The sequence below is a fragment of the Neopelma chrysocephalum genome, unplaced genomic scaffold (assembly GCF_003984885.1).
Source record: "Neopelma chrysocephalum unplaced genomic scaffold, ASM398488v2 Primary Assembly neopelma1_130, whole genome shotgun sequence".
NCBI classification, from domain to species: Eukaryota; Metazoa; Chordata; class Aves; order Passeriformes; family Pipridae; genus Neopelma; species Neopelma chrysocephalum.
Window position 1 is genome coordinate 255905 of NW_020897792.1, and position 20098 is coordinate 276002.

The 20098-nt window shown below is 47.8% G+C and overlaps 1 protein-coding gene across 4 annotated transcripts in view; it reads right to left on the reverse strand.

Moving 5' to 3' along the window:
• Positions 1 to 20098, reverse strand: part of HDAC4 (histone deacetylase 4) — a 164479-nt gene that overhangs the window by 61539 nt on the left and 82842 nt on the right. For all 4 annotated transcript variants that reach the window (XM_027698597.1, XM_027698596.1, XM_027698595.1 and 1 more), the window contains exons 4-6: positions 14151 to 14301; positions 10965 to 11085; positions 5965 to 6086 (exon numbers count right to left, since the gene is read on the reverse strand). In XM_027698597.1, coding sequence (XP_027554398.1) covers positions 5965 to 6086; positions 10965 to 11085; positions 14151 to 14301 — 394 coding nt within the window. The remainder of the gene's footprint in view (positions 1 to 5964; positions 6087 to 10964; positions 11086 to 14150; positions 14302 to 20098) is intronic.

The following is a 20098-nucleotide window of genomic DNA, read 5'->3' on the forward strand; positions in this document are numbered from 1 at the left end:
TACAGAGAATGAATTGGTTTAAAAAGCACCTTAAAAGTGGGCAGGGAAACAAAAGATTTGGGGTCACAGACGCCCCCCATGTAAAGCCACAATAAAAACATCCTTTTATATAACAAGAAAGGAATGAACATAGAAAACTGCAGCCTTAGAAAACACCTCCAGAATAAGTTGCAATGTATTGGAATTTGTCAGATTAAACTATTTTAAGGCAAATTCGTCCTGTATTTTCCTCCTTTGCTTCCTCAGCTGGAGCATCAAGTTTTGAAACACCAAAAAGTCTATTTAAAGAACTGCTCTGATTTTGTTGTTTATCCCTCAGATATAATCCCAAATCTAACATGGCATCAAGTCCTGGGAGAGCATAATCCCTACATGGATTTAATTGGGTGCTTGAGAGCCCAAAGTAGGTGAATTAAAATTCAGCACAGAACAGCCTCGAATTCACAGAATTGACACAAAACCTATTTTACAACAAAAGATGAAGCTTCCAAAACTCAAAGCAAGAATTTCACCTTACTCAGATGGTTTTTAAAGTATTTTATAGGAAAACATTTTGAAGCTGAGGACAGCTGTCCTTCCCAAGTATAAAACAGGAATTTAGGCAACACATAACTATCAATTCCTGACAGTCAATGCACGTTCAGTGTTCCCTCAGGAACACCAATCCCACTGGAAATCTCCCCAAATTCACCAATATGCCCAACCAAAGCCTTGCTAACTGGAGCAAATTTAAGAACTGGAGACTAAATGATGTAACTTCAATTAGAAAAAAATCCTGTTCCTCCACCTCCTAAAGAGGAATCTTTCAAACAAACGCTGCGAAGTCGATCAAAAACCCCCCTCAGCAAACAAATGAAGCCCATGCCCAAGTGTGAGTCAGCTCCCACAAAGCCAGTGGGATTTCTGGAGCCCTGACATCCTTAATTTGGCCTATAATAAGGATTTATACAAAGAATATTCTGTTTTCCTCCCAGGAAATTAATAACCAGAACATAAGCCAAAAAGCTTCCCTAGTTTTCACAGGCTCCAGCCCAAGTTACCCCTCTCCTACGTCACTGAGTGCAGCAGGACCCATGTAATCCAATTCTTCCAACATTTATGTCATTCCCATTGTTTTTTTCCTAGAATTGCAGCCCTTAAGCTGCTCAACTAATCAGACATTAAGTCTATGGAAGGCAAAAACCCACCAAGTCCTGGGCAGACTTTGCCCTGTTCCCATTGCCTATCCACATTTATGGAATAAAAGCCAACAATGCACCAGGAAAACCCTGCTCCCAGGCCTTGGACAGCTTCATTTTGGCAATTGGGGACTGAGAAGGGATGTTATTCTGCTGTCATTATTATTATTTTTAAGATTTTAATTATTTTCCTACTAAGCCTCACCAGCCAGGTAAAGGCCAGCAGAATTATCTTGGCTCTCTTCTAACATCCAGGTCACTCCAAGAGAAAACATGGAAGAGGGAGAGATGCTGCCTGGAATCAGCCTTTTGCAACACCCAAAATTTGAATAAAGAGAAATTATCTCTTTGCTTAAGCAAAGAAACTGCCCAGAGAAGCTGTGGCTGCCCCATCCCTGGAAGTGTCCAAGGCCAGGTTGGATGGGATTTGGAGCAACTTGGGCTAGTGGGAGGTGTCCCTGCCCATGGCAGGGGGTGGCACTGGATGGGCTTTAAGGTCCCTTCCAGCCCAAACCATCCTGGGATTCTGTGACTCTCCATAGGATTTGGAAAAAAACCCACAGCAACCAAAAAACCCAAGAGGAAAAGCATGTTAAGAAGTTAAATAATTCCCTTTAAATCTCCATGGTGGTGGTGGCAGCTTTCTAATTAACAGAGTGTTTTAATACATCCACTGCTCGAATTTCAGAAAGCAGGGAATGCCTTTAACAACCTTGTTCCCAGGGAGAAAATGAGGACAGAATTCCTTAGAAATGCAAAACTGAAAAGCTCTGTTAAAAACCACTTCAGCAGCTCCAAGAAAGCTGTTGACAAACAGCTCTTGGAGTTATCAAAACAGGCTTCCAGAGCCTCTAAAAACTCTTCTGTAAGGATTCTCCAGAGATTTTTCCCAGGGGATCCCAGTAAAAGTGATTAAATTTGGGAGCCCCCACGTTGACCTGGGGGCTGAAATGGTCACTTAAGTTTTCCCCTCTTAACAAACAAACAAAACACAGACACCAAAACATATTTAGAATAAAGGAAACTACCCAAAATGGGAAAGAAAAATCCTGGTGCTAATCCAGGTATTTCCCAGCAGCACCAACCAAACTGTTCTTTGATCAGTTAAATACAAGGAAGAGCCCAAAGAATTTGGAGAGGGAAGGGGAGAAATGCATCCCCAGGATTCAGGCAATTGGTAACTGCACCAGGAAAACGACTTCCTGCTGAAACCCAAAAACTGGAACACAAAAACTGAAACCAAAAAAAACCTGGAACAGCCAAGAAACTGGAACATAACTCAGGAAAGCAAATCAGAGGGAGGAGGATCTGAGGGCACAGGAGGCACCGGGAGCACACTGCAAGTGTGGAGTGTTTCCCATTCCAAAGGCTTCCATGCACTCGACATCATTCCCGCACATCTCCCTCTGCCATAACCTGTGACCACATCAGGATGCTCTAAATAAGAGTAAAGACACGTAGAATTCCATGGAATTTTGGAAGGGACCTTAAAGCTCATCTCATTCCACCTCCTGCCATGGGCAGGGACACCTTCCACTAGCCCAGGTTGCTCCAAGCCCCGTCCAACCTGGCCTTGGGCACTTCCAGGGATGGGGAATATTTATTCTTCCTAAAAATTTTACAACCTGCACCCTGGAAGAGCTGATCATTCAAACTGCCTTCCCACAGCCCCCTAAGCCACCCTCTCCCCAGGGATGATGCTGGTTGGACTCCAGCCCTGGTAATCAGAACTCTATTGTGATGGATTCTGTTATTTGAGCCGCAAATATTTAATCAAATTTAATAAAATTGGGCTCCACGACACGGAGGTTTTAAATTACCAACACAAAGCCAGAGCTTTCGGTGCCAAAAATCTGAAAAGCTCACCAGCAATAGAGAACTTTATTTAGGATGGGCTCCAGCCTTCCCTGCCTTTTGTTTACACCAGACTGTTCAGGAGCCTTTCTTCTCCAAGCAACTTAACATTCTTGGCACTGGGAATTCTGCAGGATCTTGCTGTGCCAGAGCCTGACGTGCTGTTGCATTGAAAGGAAAATAAAAGAAAACAAGGAAAAATCCCCAAATTCTGCCCTGAACTCATTTGTATCCCACAAGATTAATGCTGGTACCCAAAAAGAACAAGTGTCAGCCTTCTGGAAAACCCAAATCAGCTCCACTTCTTCCTGTTTGAAAACAACCCTGCCTTTGGTTGCTTCCCTTTCTTAATAATGTGATTAGATCCATTTATCAGCCTTAATTCCCCCTGTCTGCCAGGGTTTTGTTCTGCAGGAGTCTTAGGGAGAACTCAGGCTGGGAAGCAGCACAGGGGGAGATGTGCAGATGTTTTCCTTCTCCTTCCAGAACCCTGGGAGAAAGTAGGATGACCCCTCCTCAAACCCAACCAGAGAAGGTCCCTGGAGGGGATGAGCTGGGGAGGCTTTGGAGCATGGCAAAGTCCATCCATACTGTGGGAATGATGAACAGCCCAGGAATGCATCACCTGCTTTCACAAGGCATAGGGAAGAGCTAAAAATCTCTTGGAATCAGGCTGGCCACAGGGATGGCACCAAGGGAAGTGCATGGAAATGCTGTGATTGCCCAGAGGAGCCTGGGAAGTCTTTCCTCCCCCAGAAGCAGAGAGTGGAGGATGCCCTGCCTTCAGCAAATCCAAGTTTTTGGAGTCCTTCAGGAAGGACACAGGCAAAAGTACCACCCCCAAAGGTCCAGGGGAACCCTTCCCAGGGAAAACCCACATCCTGGAGCCAATTTCTGACTGCCTTCTCGTGCAGAAGAAGTGTTTGGCACTTGTCACCCAACCAACCCACCATGCCCGGGGAGGGGGAACAGATGGGAACGCACCCATGGATCCACCCATGGATCCACCCATGGATCCATCCGTGGATCCATCCAGCAGGCCACGTGCTGTGGTCCAGAATGAGAAATCCCCACAGACCTGGGAGGCAGGAGGCACAGGGAGCAGTGTGGAAGTGGGTTTTTTTTCTCACGAATGAACAAAAAAGCCCAAGTTTACAAATGTTACAAGAATTTACTGCAAGGGTGGGGAGGCCCTGGCACAGGTTGCCCAGAGAAGCTGTGGCTGCCCCTGGATCCCTGGAAGTGTCCCAGGCCAGGCTGGAGCAACCTGGGCTAGTGGAAGGTGTCCCTGCCCATGGCAGAGGGTGAGACTGGATGAGCTTTAAGTTCTTCCAATCCTCCATCCCAAACCATCCTGGGATTCTATGAATTGTGTTAAACCATTCACTGCACCTTAAACCTGCTCCACTTCTATCAGAAGAGCTGCTGTGAGAATACCCACAGCCCTCCCAGAAGGAGAGGGAGGGTTGCCAGCTCTTGGGAACTGGTTTAGGGCAGTTGATTTGAGCCAAGACTGTAGTAAATCCACAGGGAGATGTGGCTGACACTCCATCATCATTCCTGATTGCAAGGACAACACAGCTTTGGACTCCTGGTGCTCATCCCTTCCTGTCTTGAGATCCACAAGACCTGAGAACAACCTAAGGAGCACCTGCAGAAGGTGTGAAGTTCAGTCATATCCCTGCTTTCCTCCCACTCCACCTGTGGATATTCCCTGTCTCTTCTCCCAGGGAAAAAGCAACGGGACAAGAGGAAACGGCCTCAAGTTGCACCGGGGGAGGTTTAGATTGGATACTGGGAAAAATTCTTATGGAAAAGGTGATCAGGCATTGGAACAGGTGGAGTCAGCACCCCTTGAAGTGCCCAAAAACCCTGTGGATGTGGTGCCTGGGGACGTGGTTTTGTGGTGGCCTTGGTTGGATCTTGGAGGTCTTTTCCAGCCTTATCAACTCTGTGAGCTTTCCAGAAAAGTGGTTTTCTCCAATTTCCAACACACAGCTCTGTGTCCCACCCACAGGAGCAGCTCTGCTCCCTGCCTGGCTCTGGAAGGTCAGTGGAGGGGACAGGACTGTGGAGGGGGGAACCAAGTCCTTGCAGGAAGTCCCGAAGTTCCACTGGCAGAAACCTTTTTAGTGACTTCAAGTATAAACCTGCCAGTGAAATGCCAACCCCCAGAGAAATCAACTTTTCTCGATATTCCTCTCACTCAGCAAAACATACTTGGGCTTCAGACACCCAGATCTCTGCCTTAGCTCTGAATTCGGGAATTTGCTGGATTTTTGCATGGTTTGGGAACTTTTATGACTTCTTAAAAGCACCAGATACAGCTGCCTGTGGTTATTCCAGTTCTGCAGCCTCCTAGCATTGCAAAGATAAAAATGCTGATCCACACGTGCCGTTTCCTACACATTTCCACCACTGGTTTTGACCAGCATGGAAATGGGAGCTGGTTTGGCAAAGCTGCACATGTTATTTCCCAAAAAAAAACCCCAAACCCAACATTTGATATGATTTCTGTACAGCAAATGGGTTCCAGGATTGTCTGGATGCTTCAATACAGTCTCTCCAAGAGGAGCAGATCAACAAGCAGCAATTCCTTCTTCAGTTTGTTTGGCAGCCAAGTTCAATCTTCAGGGCTAAACTGGGAAATCTGAACATAAACTATCTCCTGCTTTTCCTCCTGGTTTCTCTAAAATCTTAAAAGGAAGCTCCTGACGTCCCTGGGGACAATTTGCTGCCTCGTGTTTTGAGTTGGAGACAGTCTGGGTCCAGATCTCAGAGCTCTGAGACCACAACATCTCACAACCTTCGCCACACCGAGCACAGAGCCTGGGAAACAAACCACCTCCTGAAATGCAGCTTGTTGGGACCACAAAATCAAATCAGGGGACCAAAAGTGACGGCAAAGGACAGCAAAGGAACGAGGGCCCACCTGTTTTCCGGAGCGGGAAGTCATCTTTGGAATCGTACATGCCCAGGACTGGGTGGTTGTAGGTGCCGGATACGCCGCTTTGGGGAGGGGAACTCTGGTCCAGAGAGCTGTGCTGGGTCTTCCTGTATAGGAGGAAAGACAAGGAGAAGCTTTAGAGCAGGGACACACACACAGGGGATGACTGCAGGGTCTGGGATCTCAGCGCCCAACAGGACAAAGGCGAGACTTTAGTTCTGGCTTTGTCCTTCGGGGCACTCACACGAAAAAAGACCTAAAATCTCATACACAGGGAAGCAACTAAATTTAATTTTCAGTGTAGGAATCACCCTGTGAAGGTGTTTAACCATTAGTATAAATTCTAAGCCTGTACTTGAGCTGGGTTTTGCCAAGTCATGTTCTCAAACCTAAGCACGGGTGTTGTCACCCCCTCAACCACGGCACGAACAACCAATTGCCCTTCTCAGAATAAAACCAGATTTAGCAAAGTCAAACCCAGATTTTCAGCACAGGCTCAAAGATTTAAGCTGGCCAAGAGCAGCCAAAGGTGGTCTCCTGCCTTTCCTCAGCTGCCTCCCAACCCAAGGGCTCAGCAGAACCAGGGCCAAAGCTCTCAGCACCTTCCCAGCTGAACTTCTCCAAGCTGATAATTTATTGCTTTGTTTGAGCAGGCTGCTGGAAGTAAATTACAGTCTGTTTGCTGAGGATATTAAATAATGAATGAGTTTTCTCAGCCTCCCACCAGTCTGTTGGCTGCATCTTTCCTACTTAATGACTTGTGCCCAGCTCTGCTGGTTCTCAGGAGCTCTCCCAACCTGGGAGAAGTCTCCAGTTGGCAGAGGAGCTACAGCAGCAGAATGACTGATTTAGCCATACAGGTGACAGTCACTGGGCTCTTACAACTTAACTTTCAATGAACACAATTTAAACCCTGTGTTTCTTCTAAATCCTAAAGAAAACGGGACAACAGAAAGCAGCACTTGGTTAAAAACAGAAGGGAATATTTGAAATTTTACATTGTCTAAAAACCAGGCATTGATGGAGACCTTGACTGAAAATATTCTGCTGCAAAAGGTTCTTTAAGGAACAAAAATGAGCCATTCCCAGTTGAAAACTAACTGCACAGATTCATCCAATTCCCTGAGCAGTACCAATCCCAAATCATCCCATTCCTTGAGTGCAAGCTCAAGCCAGAAATCTGGGGAGATGCAGAGCATCAATTCCACTGCAAGTCAAATCCCTCAAAACCAAGGGGCTAATGAACCATCAAGAAAACACATTGAATTTTGGACATGATTTTGTTACCAAAAAAAACCCCTCTGAGAAGTTCATTTGAACATCTCCCTCCCCATTTTCCACACCCACAGATGTTCGGATGAGAGGTGTCCCCGCCCATGGCACAGGGTGGAACGAGATGGGCTTTAAGGTCCCTTCCAACCCAAACCATTCCATGAGATCTCACCAGGCAGCGTGATCCACTGTGTTCTCCCAGCCCTCCCTCTTCACACTCCCGATTTCCCTGATTCCCAGGGCTCCCCCAGGGCTGTATTTCTCCCGTGTGACATTCCCAGAAACACCCCTCCGTGCTTTAACCATCACCTGCCAGCAAAACACACCCCAGCTGAAGGATCTTTGAATCCCTCCCCAAAACAGAAGGGGCTTTCTCTGCCTGGGATCTGCTCAATCCATGGGAAGGCAGCACAGAGAGATGTTTCACTCCCAGGAAGCTGCAATCCCAGAGCCCTGAGCCCCCTCCTGTCCCACACTGACATTTCTGGCTCTGCACGAGCAAGAGGCTTTTTTTTTTCCTCCTGCCTTTTTTTTTTTTCAAATAAGACTTCAAGCACACAATTGAGCACATTGAAGCTCTTTTCATCCCTTTATAGGGAATGTGCAGGAATTCAAAGGGCCTGTTTTGATGTGCTCTGGGGCTGCTGAATGACAGAGATTGAGCTCTGCAAACAGGAACACATTCCATGGCTCCAGGACTGGGATGTGACGCTGCTCCCAGCAAAAGGCACTGCTCTGCATGTCTGTTCAAGAATTCCAGAGCTCTTGAAGGAGAGGAAATGGTACATAAATGGAGCCTGCAGGCATTCCTGAAAGCAAATCCCTTCGTTTCAGGCATCCCCTGCTCTCTGAGGCCCTTCAAACACCCCTGTGCAGATATAAACTTGGACTTGATGATCTTGGAGGTCTTTTCCAACCTTAATGACTCCATGACTTTATACTTTATCCTTCAAACATGTTCACCCAGCATACACTGAATATACCTTCAAACAAATGGACCTGTGCTGGAAGGTTTTGTGCACACAGGGGGGAGACCCCTGGGAAGGTGGGAATAATTTAAAGTCAAATTTAATGTCTGATTTCAAGTATAATTGTATCTCTCCACCTCCTCAACCTGCAAACACTCAGTTAAACTCCCTTTTAACATGGAGTGGCTGCTTCCAAAGCAGTGCTGACAACTTCCCAGGGAAATCCCAGCCTTGTTTGCTGAGCCCAAGGTGCTCCTGCCAAGCCACTCTTAAGGATCTCCCAGAGCAAAACCTCCTGGGAGCTGAGCTGTCCAGTGGGCTCAAAACCCACAAGAGGGACAGTCTGATCAGGAAATTCCAAAAAACCTCTTCTGCTGTTGCCTGTCATGGAATTTCAGACTGGTTTGGGTTGGAAGGGACCTTAAAGCCCATCCAGTCCCACCCCCTGCCATGGGCAGGGACACCTCCCACTAGTCCAGGTTGCTCCAAGCCCCGTCCAACCTGGCCTTGGACACTTCCAGGGATGGGGCATCATCCTAGAGGTCTTTTCCAACCTTCAGGACTTGGTGATTCCATGTCAGCAGGGCATCTTTCATGTCACAGCCACTGCCATCACACCCTCAGGAGATGCTTTTTTTTCCAAGGAACGCTTTCAATTTTTTTTTCAAGCAAGAAATTCACAAACCTTAATAAGACCAAAAGGAAGTGCTTAAAAGCTGGTGTGTCATTTCCAAAGGCTCTTGCAGCATCTGGTACCACTTAATTGCCTTCCCTGCTCACAGTGGGAGCATGGGGAGCATCTCCTGCAAGGCTCATTTGCGTGTGTTCAATCCAACCACCACCCAACTGCATCACATGGCAAGTATGTGGGGACATAAATATCTCTAGAACTGAGCTGGTAACCTATGAGATGCCATATAAATAAATACTAATATGTAAGGAATTTAAAGGTTCTTTGAAACAGAACAGAAAGGAAAAATCTTCCTCAACTCCTGCCTTAAGTGAAGGGTGCGTTTCCAAACCCTCCACCCCGCTGCCACGTGCCCTCCTCCAAGGCTGAGCTGAGCAACTCAGCACTGACACAGGCCCTAAGAAAGATCTGTGAGGCCTCTGAGGCTCTTCCTTCCACCCTGGGTTAGAAACCAGAAGACCAACCCTCACCCCACCACAAAACAGACGAGGGAATGGGCCTTAAATCCACCAGAAAAAGGAAGGATCCTTGTGCAGTGGTTTGTGTGTTGTCTCTACCTGCTGGCACCCCTGGAGCATCACAGGAAGGGGATGTTGGGACTAATAAGTGCCAGGAGGAACCTAAACAATATATTGGTGCTCAGAAAGTCCTCAGCATTAGCTTAGAACAGGGCAGGGAACATCCCGAAACCCCAAACACGAGGAATAACCTCCTGCATCACCCCTGGCCCTGCAACACAGAGAACTCCAGGATGGTTTGGCTTGGAAGGGATCTTAAAGCTTGGGAGGGACCTTAAAACCCATCTTCTTCCATGCCCTGCCATGGGCAGGGACACCTTCCACTAGCCCAGGTTGCTCCAAGCCTTGGGCACTTCAGGGATGGGACAGCCACAGCTTCTCTGGACACTCTTAATTTTTATTGACTTTCTACCATTTCTGGATTAACTGTTATTTTAACCAACTGTTAAATGGAGAACATGAAGGCTCAGAGCCTTCAACCACCTTTAATAAAATCCCCAAGTCTCAGATTGGATTTTCAGAGATGTATTAAAACTGCTCAATCTCCCTGGACTGGAAGAACATTTGAATTCTTCTGCCAACTCCACTTCAGCAGTTCTGTCCTGGCTCAGAGCTGGGAGAGCTTTCAAATTGCATTTCAGCTCAGTTTCTGGAATTTGGAAACATCTTCTGGCTATGACCTCATCCTCCCTGTACACATGTTCAGTTTTTAAGACTTGAAGCACTGTCAGAACCTCAGCTCGAACACGAATTTCATGGCAAAATGAGAAGTCCTTCATTTCTGTTGTTCAAAATGTCATTAATTTCATTCTCACTAATGACACCATCCGAAGCACTTCGGTATTTTATTTAATGGAATCACAGTGTTACAGCAGTGGAAGTTTTCAACTCATCTCAAATTTCCTGCTTGTCTTTTATACATGGAAGGAGTGATTTTCTGAAGCTGAAAGTGGTTTCTTGGAGACCAACAGCTGAAAATTTCCAGTTGAAAATTTGATTTTCCAGTTGCAAACAGGGGTAGTTGTGACTGGAAGCTCAGACGGGACTCATTGGATGTTTCCAGAAAGAGCCAAATAAACAAACCTTCCCACTTTGAGAGACAGAGATGAGCAGAAAGTGTTAAAGGCTTTAAAATGGGAGGTTGCTCAACTATCCTGAAATCACAGAATCTCCTGAGTCGGAAGGGACCCACAAGGACCAGTGAGATCCAACTCCTGACACGAACAATTATTCCTCAGTTTCCTGAAGTTCAAGTTTTATAACACCTGAAAATCAAACCCTGGGTGAAAAGCTGGACAACTTCTCCAGGGTCATGTGTAGCACTTGTGAGTTGGAATAACTGTGGATTGAAGACAGCAAAGGCCTCAAGGCATAAAACACCGTGACTGTCCTGGCAGACACGGCAATTATTCCCACTGAAACCCTCTGGAAAGGGCACTTTGGGAATTCTGGTTCATTCCATGAGCTCATCAGGCCTATTCCCCACATCTCCAGCAACTGGGAAGAGGTTGGATGCCAGGGCCAAGCCCCACTTACCCGTACCAGAAGCGAGGGTCACTGGAGATGCAGTGGTTGAGATTCCGGTGGGCCAAGGCCTTCTTCTTATTTAAGACAAATTCCTGCAGTTTCATCTTCACTTCTGTGCTTGCCACTGCACCTGTGAGAAAAAGGAAAAGAAAATAAAATACAATCAAGGTTTTTTAATCAATTCCCATCCTGGCAAGAATTTGAAATTTCTCCAAAGATTCAGAGTTAAATCTTTGATTTCCAGCCCAAAAGAAGAACTTTGCTTTCAAAGGGAAAAGAACAAAGTGCCTCCAGTAAGGAGCTCTCCCTTTTTTTTTTTTTTCCTCTTTAGCTTTGCATAGAACCACAAGTTATGTTTGAAAATAGGGATGTAATCAGAGCTTTAATTTCACTTTATTTCAAGGATTTTACACTTGTATAGAAGACACTTGGAATAAAACACTTGTCCGAGGTGTTCCAGCTGTCTTTGAATCAAAGGCATTGGAGAAAAAGGGTCTTGTGGAAACTCCAGTTGTAAAAAGTCACATCTGGAAGCAGGAGGGGAAGGAGTCCAATGTCTCACATGCAGATTTTGTCTTGAAAAACTCCTGCAAAGAAGGACCTCTTTGTCCCAGAGTCCCTGTGCACACTAATTCCAATTCACTTCCCAGGGTCCAACCTCCTGCTTCAAACAGAAACCCCAACGTTTCACGGAGAAACTCCGTGATTTTTGCAGAGTTAAAATGTCAGCTGTGCCATTTCTCATCGTGATTCCTCTCCACAACGGAGACCAGGCTGTTTTCCTGCCCTGATGGATCCAACTGCTCATTGGGTTGACAGCCCAGACTCCCAGGCACGGCTCCTGCCGGAGCGGCGCATCCAAACTCTGGCACCGGGACACGTGGAAAATGATGCTTCATCCACACCGGGGCATAAAGCAGGAGTTCCAAAGGAAAATATCCGGGCAAGGAGGGAATGAAAAGGCCAGGAAAACTGTCTGCTCTACTGGGAATAAAAACTCAAAGATCACCCCGTGGTATTTTCGGCTCCCGGACCCTCCTCGACGACGTGGTGACATCTGACACACGGGGGGAACAATTTGTGGTCTCTCCCCGAGAGGAGGAAACTGCAGCATTTCTTATCAGGTAGAGCCTGAGGGTGAAATATTGTTCAAACATTGAAACAGTGCTCAAAAGTGTAAAAATTCCCCTTTCTGGAGCCCTGCATTTCACACTCGCTCTCCAAACGCAGGTTTGGGGGAAAGTTCAGCCCAAGAGCTGAAGATAAATTCCTGAGCAGCAAGACCAGATGAGGTGACAAATTCATGCTTCAAGGCCTTCCCTCTGCAAAAAGTGTCTTCTTTAATCCATCTTTAAAACAATCCAGGGTGGCTGTGTCCTGTCAGTTCGGGATAAACCTGTTCTTTGGAAGACTTGAAGCTGAACAGTTTAGGCTGGGGAGGGTTACAAGAGCTCCCCTGGCAGGTTTCCCTTTCAACTGGAGGTTGAAAGGCCCCAGATACCATAGAAGGGTTTGGGATGGGAGGAATCCTAAGGATCATCCAGTTCCATCCCCTGCCATGGGCAGGGACACCTTCCACTAGCCCAGGGTGCTTCAACCTGGCCTTGGACACTTCCAGGGATCCAGGGGCAGCCACAGCTTCTCTGGGCAACCTGGGCCAGGGCCTCCCAACCCTCAGAGCCAACAATTCCTTCCCAATAACCCATCCAAGCCTGCCCTCTGGCAGTGGGAAGCCATTCCCCCTTGTCCTGTCCCTCCATCCCTTGTCCCCAGTCCCTCTCCAGCTCTCCTGGAGCCCCTTTAGGCCCTGCAAGGGGCTCTCAGCTCTCCCTGGAGCCTTCTCTTCTCCAGGTGAACCCCCCTAGCTCTCCCAGCCTGGCTCCAGAGCAGAGGTGTTAACAAGGAAGGAGAAGAAACTCCACCTCTATCCCACACTCCCCATATCTCAGATTAGGACAATTTTAGCTGCATTGCTCCAAATTTTCCAACGTGCGAAAAATAACTTGAGTGTCCTCAAGAGCTGAGGTGCTCTAATGATTCTACACCACAGTACTTCCTAACTAAAAAGTAATTTAAAAATAAAACTGTAGCTATGGGAACAGGAGCTTCAGCTTAACATCCCCAAATTCTCTTTCATTTTTCCTCTGCACCTCTGTGTTGCATCCCAAAGGCTCTTTGATCCCCCTTTACAGAGACTCCGGTTGGATATCAGGGAAAATTTCACCACTGATAGAGTGGTCAAACATTGGGAAGTGCCCAGGGCAGTGGTGGAGTCCCTGGAAGTGTCCAAAAAACATATGGATGTGGCACTTGGGGACATGGGTTAATGGTGGCTTTGGCAGTGCTGGAGGAATGGTAGGACTTGATGATCTTGGAGGCCTTTTCCAACCTTGATGATTCCAAGAATTCCACATTCACACGCAGGGAGCAGCAGAGTCAACATTCAGGTCATTTATTTTTTTTCACTCTCACAGACTTTCCTACTAGAAAAGTTCTTCTTGGAGCGCTATCTTATTCCTGCTTCCCAGACAGAATCCCACCTCCTGGTACCCCCTTCCACCACTTCTTCCACCAGGAGCTCCTTTATTCCCTGTGAAAGGAAGACCCAGGGAGTGGAGGGCACAACTTGGCGAGGCATTGTTCCTCCCTTTCACTCCCAAAAGAAACCAGAACAAGCAGCCCAAAGTGTCTCTGATAAGGGAAATTGTGAGGCCATAATGATCTCATCAAGTGCATAATGACACGTGGGAAGGGCCCCCACAATCTGCAACCTCCTGAAAGAAGCTCCTGCTGAATGGAAACACTTTAAAGGGAAGAACTGAGGACTCGATGACGTCTTAAAAGGAGTGGGATTCAGAGGAGTGAAAGAGAGAAGCAATGCAGGGTGCATCTGGTGTTTTATGGGCTTAATATTCTGCCTCCATTAGGAATGCTGCCAAAAATACTTCAAAAAATGTTAAATCAAGGGAAGAGAGGCCAGGCTTCCTTTTGAAAAACGCTAAAAAGGCATTTAGTGAGACAAAACTGGAGATAAAGCAGAGAAACACATTTCTCTCTTCCCCTCAGTCCCTCCCAACAGTTCCCTGCGAAGCCCAGGAACTCACAGAGGTTCCTCCAGGTTTAGAAAGAGCCTTTCTGGCTCCCACTCACTGCTCTCCCTGTCACCACCCAAACAAGGGAGCTTTGGCCACTTACTCTCTTTTCCTTTCTCCTTGTTTTTCAGCTGCTGAAGTTTCTGCTCCCGGTGCTGCTTCTCCAGCTCCTGCTCCTGCCGGTGCTGCTCCAGCTTCCTCTGGTGCTCCAACAGCTCCTGCTGGTGCTTCATGGCCAACATCTCCTGCTGCTGCTGTGGAGAAGGGAAGAGGGGAGAAAGAGCAAATTAACACCCTCAGCCTTCCCAGGGCTGAGCCAGAGGCTTTTATCCAGGGGTTTAATCCATGGGAACGAGGAGGAGCATCCTGGTCAGGAAGAACCTCGTCTGAGGGCACAACAAGAAGCTTCTGCCCAAACAGGGGCTTCCCCAACCCCTTTGCTGCTGCCAAAGGATGAGGCTGGTGCCTGGGCCTTCATATTCTCTCCACTGTCTGCTTTAATTAAAACCACCTTCAGTATTAGCTGTTGTCCAGAGAAATTGTAGGAATTGCGGCTGCCCCATCCCTGGAAGTGTCCAAGGCCAGTTTGGATCAACCTGGTCTAGTGGAAAGTGTCCCTGCCCATGGCAAGGGGTTGGAATGAGATGGGCTTTAAGGTCCTTTCCAACCCAAACCACCCTGGGATTCTCTGATTAATTATAAAAGAATTGCTTCAATGCATAGAAAAATAATTCCTCCAATAATCTCTCCAGGAAGGATTTACCCTCTCGACTCACCCACATTCACAGAATAATCAAGAGACGTGGTGCCTAATTAAGGTCAGGCTTTGCAAAGCTTCCATCAAATGGGATGTTCAAGGCTGGAAGCACCAAAGGCTCCTGCTCCAGTGCAAGTCCCCCCTTGGGTCTCCAAGTCCCGGCACCTGGAAGGTGTCAGTGGACTCATCAACCTCCTGGGAAATTTGGGGTGGATCTCCCCAGCCCAGGGGATCCTTTTTAGGTCTGGAGGGAATTCCCCTAGGGATTGAAGGTGGCAGTTTGATCTGCTGTGCCCTGGGGTGGTCTGTGTGAGAGAACACCCCGTGTCCTGACAGGAGCACACCGGGAAGAGCAGGTGACAAGTGACACATCCCAGCAGCTCCGGGAGGTGGGAATGGATCTCCCTGGGGCTAAAAATTCCTTTTTCTTTAAGAAACCCCCCCTGAAACCACAATTTACCACCTCCCAATTTTATTTGCACCCTCTCCAGCACGATCCACGCTGGAGCCAGCTGTGTGGGCTGCTCTGGCTCCTGCAAACCCCCCGGAATGCCAGAGCACTCCAGCTCCCACCGCCCGCCCCACACTCTTTATGTTGGCAGCTTATAAAGTAACAGATTGATTTGGAGCTGGCAGCCTCCAGCTCCAAACCCCTGCCTGCTCCAGGGAGGGATGAGCCTTCCCCAAGGCTGCACTTAATGGGAGCCTGTGCTCGGATACCACCCACCGCTCCGGGATCACCAAATCCCAACGTGGAAAGGGATCAGAATCACAGAATCGTGGAACCCCAGAACATTCTGGGTTGGAAGGGACCTTAAAATCATCTCATTCCAACCCCTGCCACAGCTATCCTCTCTCCTCTCTCCAAGAATATCTCCTCTCTCCAAGAATATCTCAGCCCACCCGTCTCCAAACCCTGCACAAAAGGTTCCCACCCCATGGACACCGATTTTTCCTTCTCCTTGAGCACATTTTAACCCCTTTAATTGTAATTCTCGGGGTGTCCTGTGCAGGACCAGGAGCTGATGATTCTTGTGGGTGCCTTTCCACTCCGGAATTCTGTGTTTCCCTCATTAATTTGTGGCGTTGTACATTCGGACCACCCGACACTTCAGCTGCGGATGCACTAAAGATACACCAAAAACTCCACTATTCTATATAAAGATGCAAAAAAAAAAAATCATCTAAGAGGTATTTCCAATCTGCCTGGCTATCTGCTGGAAATTTTCCATGGAGGAATCCCTGCTGTGCCTGTTCCAAGCAGGCAGACTGTTGTAAAACACCGGGATCCAGTTCTTTGCAGCGATTGCACCTATGCTTCCCTTCCCGATCCTATGGAATTTCAGGCAAACAACCCAAAATCCAGGCGATAAAAACCTAAAAAAGGAGGAGGGGAAAAAATAGAGAATTAAAAAAGAAAATAACCCTAGTTATTTTTGTTTTCTAATTAAGCAGCAGCTTCTACTAACACATCTCCATTTGGAAAAAGAGGATCTTTCCCGACTTCCAACAAGTCCACCACATGGTGGGCTCCCAGAACCTCGCCATGGAAAGTATGCAAATGAACAATATTTAATGCACAATATGGTAAAACAGGTTTTGTTATTTTTCTGAAATCAGGAGCCTTTTCTCTCCATCTGCAGTCTCCTTGGCTTTGCAGGCTCTGCTTCCTGCGAGGGTTTACATACATTAGGCTGCTTTAGAAGGAGCTGTGCTTTCACCGACATCTGGAGCGAAACGGGAATGAAAAGCCCAATTTGGAGCTGGATGGTTTAGGGAAGTTTCATTAGGGATGTATTGTCCCTGCTCGTTTTGACCCTGGTTTCCACAAAGCCTATTCTTAGGAGAGTTTTTTCCTATCTGTTTCCAAGTTGAAAAAAACCAAAAAAAAATCAAAATAAAAGAATGAAGCGACGTCTCCATGGAAAATGAAAGGAAATCACTGTTGGTGTCTGGGAAAATGAGCAAAGAAAACCCACCCAAGTGTCTTCTCAGGGCAGGAATGTTTCTCCACGCTTCTCAGGAGCTCTGACATATTTAGATTGGATAAGTAGGAAAAGGTTCTTCCCCCAGAGGGTGGTGGGGCACTGACCAGGCTCCCCAGGGAAGTGTCCAGAGCTCAAGGAGCGTTTGGACAACGCCCTCAGGGACAGGGTGGGATTGTTGGGGTGTCCTGGGCAGGGCCAGGGGTTGGATTCAATGATCCTTGAGGGTCCCTTCCAGCTCAGGATATTCTGTGATACAAGAAGTTGTCCCATGCACTGAAACTTCAGGAAAACATCAGTTTGTGATCGAGTTAAAGCAACTGAGGCAAGTCCAAGCAGGCAGTGACCATTCCCACCCCTGTGCCCATCACACAGTGCTGGGTTTATTCCCCAGCTCTACTTCCCAAACATTTAAATTGCATTATCAAGTGAGACACTGAGGGAAGCCCCCGGATTCGAGACTCTGCCTGAGGAGCCCACGGTGACAGACACAAACCCTGCATTAGGGAGCTCACAACATCTGAATTAGGTGCTCTTGCCAAAATCAATATTTGTAAATATTTATAACTATGGGGATTCCTGCATATGTTTAATGTCACTGCTTCCACTGTTCAGGAAAACTGCACAAATGTTCAACTGTACCTGCACAGTCAGTGTTGCTGCTGCTCCTTCAGCATATATGAATATTAATAAAGGCACGGAGGGGCATGGAGAGCATTTCCAGGTATTTATCAACTGTCAGCACTCCAGTGGATTTTGCCTTCACATTCCTCAATTGTCTCCAGTCCTCCAGCGTGTCTACCTGGAATGGGGACTGACACCTTCTCAGTGAGGGCTTTGTCACCTCCCACTGCACAAAGAAACCTCTTTTTCAGGGAAGTGCAGCTAAAACTGTTCCCTTTAGTTGTTACAACACCAGCAGAACGGCAGTGCTCCAGGAACTGTGGGGGGCTGACACCAAATCCCATTTCCCAGGGGGGATGGATTTCCTGGAGACCTCCACAAACACTCCTCAATCTGCTAAAGGAGTAGCCAAGCACGGAGGTCCTTCTTGCCCCCCCCCCACTCTTCCATTGGGAGCCAGGCACTGGTTTGGGTGCAAATTCCTCGATTTAAGGCAAATCAGCTGCCCCCTGCTTTGAATTCTACAGTTTGGGAGGGTTAAATCAGGTATTTAAAATGATCTGGAGCTCAGGGTCTGTAAAAATGAAGTAAGATCGTGGGTGATGACAAAGAAAGAACTCGCCAAGAACAAACACCCCAAAAAATCACCAGTGTAGGTGGAAGCAAAGCATGGATGGCACTGGATTTCTGGGATAACTCTGGGTTGGGTTATTCCAGAGGGATCTCGGTGCTGGCTGGACTCTCTGCCTCATGTTCTCCCCATCCTGTTTACTGAAGTCTCAGGCTGCAGCTCCAGTTTCAGGACTCGCTCCCTTGGCTCTGGCGCGGCGTGTTTGGGATTTCTCCTGGAGCACCGGAGGCCAGTCAGGATTAATCGGCTGTACTGGGAGACGGGGAGGGGGGAAAACATTGTGGTTTCCAGCAGAAGCCAAGACACAGAGATCTGAAGGAAGGAGCATCCATCATCCCTTCTCCTGGACGCACACCCAGCGCGCCCCGTTCCCGCCATCGGCCGGAATCTGCCAGGAGCATCCCGGGCAGCTCCGCAGGGACACGATCCGGCCCAGCCGGCAGCTTCCCGGGCAGGAGGCTGATCTTGGGCAGACACATCCCACTGGGAACGTCTGGTGCTTGAGTTTACGAGGCTCAAATGTCTCCAGGAGCGGGAATGCCGGTTGTGTTCCCTCCCCTCTGGCCCCGGGTGATAAGATCCCACGTTATGACCTCAGCAGCTCCTTATGGATGTATTATGTTATATCCCAGTTTCCTTCCCTCACCTCTCCTGAAAGGCTGGAATACCTGCACAGGTACAGCACTGGGAATGCTTTTGGAAGTGCCTTTTGCTTCCTGACTCCCTCTCCAGCCTTTCTCAAAAGCAGAGTATCCAACAGCCTTTTCATTTGCAGGATCCAGCACATTCAGTTCCTTCGCCCATTTTCCCCTTTAAAGGTGAGGAAAACTCCTTTATGTTTGCCTCTGCTGGGTATTCCATGGTTCTTATGGGGGGGAGGGAGTCAGGAGCAGGGAACACCCATCCCATCATGGATGGCAACAAGTAAATCAAAGAATCGGATTTAAATCATTCCCTGGAAGCCAAAGAACCATAGAAATTCCTTAAAGGAGGAGCCCCAGATGTTTAATGCTAAATAAGAGATCCAGCCTCAGTCCTTGGAGGAGCAGTTATGTTCTCTGGGAACTGCTTTGGGGTTCAGGGAGCAGAGCAGTTGGAATGGGAATGTTATGCTAAAAACAGCAGGATCCACTTGGGGATTTCCTCACTCCTGCCCTGAACCTCTGTGTGTTCTCTAACAATCATCAGTTCAAAAATCAGATAAAACTGGAGTTGAATATTCAGGTGTGGGAACTGCAAAATGTCCCTTCTGCCGCTGTGTACTTGGAAATTTCAAACTGAATTTGCCCCACACAGGTTTTACTCCAGAAAAACAGGGAAAATTCTGCTCTCTCCAGCCAAGAAAACGTGAAGACATCCAAAGGAAACCTTGCTTTTCCCGATTTTCAGTAGGTCTGTAAGGACCAGTGCCCACCAACTTCCCTGGCTGAGCACTCCAGCCCCACCAACAGGGGTTGGATGGGAGGAAGACGCCTGAATTATCCCAGGACTTCTTCAGCCAAGAGATGGAGTTGAAGGTGTGCAAGCTGCTCCATGGATTTGTCGACAAAACCCACCCCTCTCCGTGCAGATTTATCCTTGGAAAAGTTCCTGACTCTGAAGCTGAGGGAAGTCTCCACCCAGCCCCTTCAAAGACAGCAAACGCTCTGGTCTTCCCAAAGCTTTCCCCAGGGTTACTTCCATCAGACGTGGAGTTTAGCAGGATCCAGGTCTAAGCCTTGGAGTGGGCTCTGTGCACCAGGAAAAGGTCACTGAGGGGGAACAGGAAGCCTCTGGAAACAGCGGGAGAGCGTCTGAGCGCACTGAAGTCGTATCAAGGCACAAAATGTTCAGTCTGGTTTTTTACCACTGGCTGTACCCAGCTGCAGCTCCCTAAGATGAATAATCCTGTCATCCCGGAATCCAGACAGAGGAGAACACCTGGTATCTCCAGGCTTTTTAAGTTCCTCCAAAAAACGGTGCAGGCTGTGAGGAACAAGTGCTCTGTGGAAGAGCGGCACCGAAATGAGCAGAGGGAGTCCCACAGAGGGAGCAGACACAGCCAGGAATGGGAG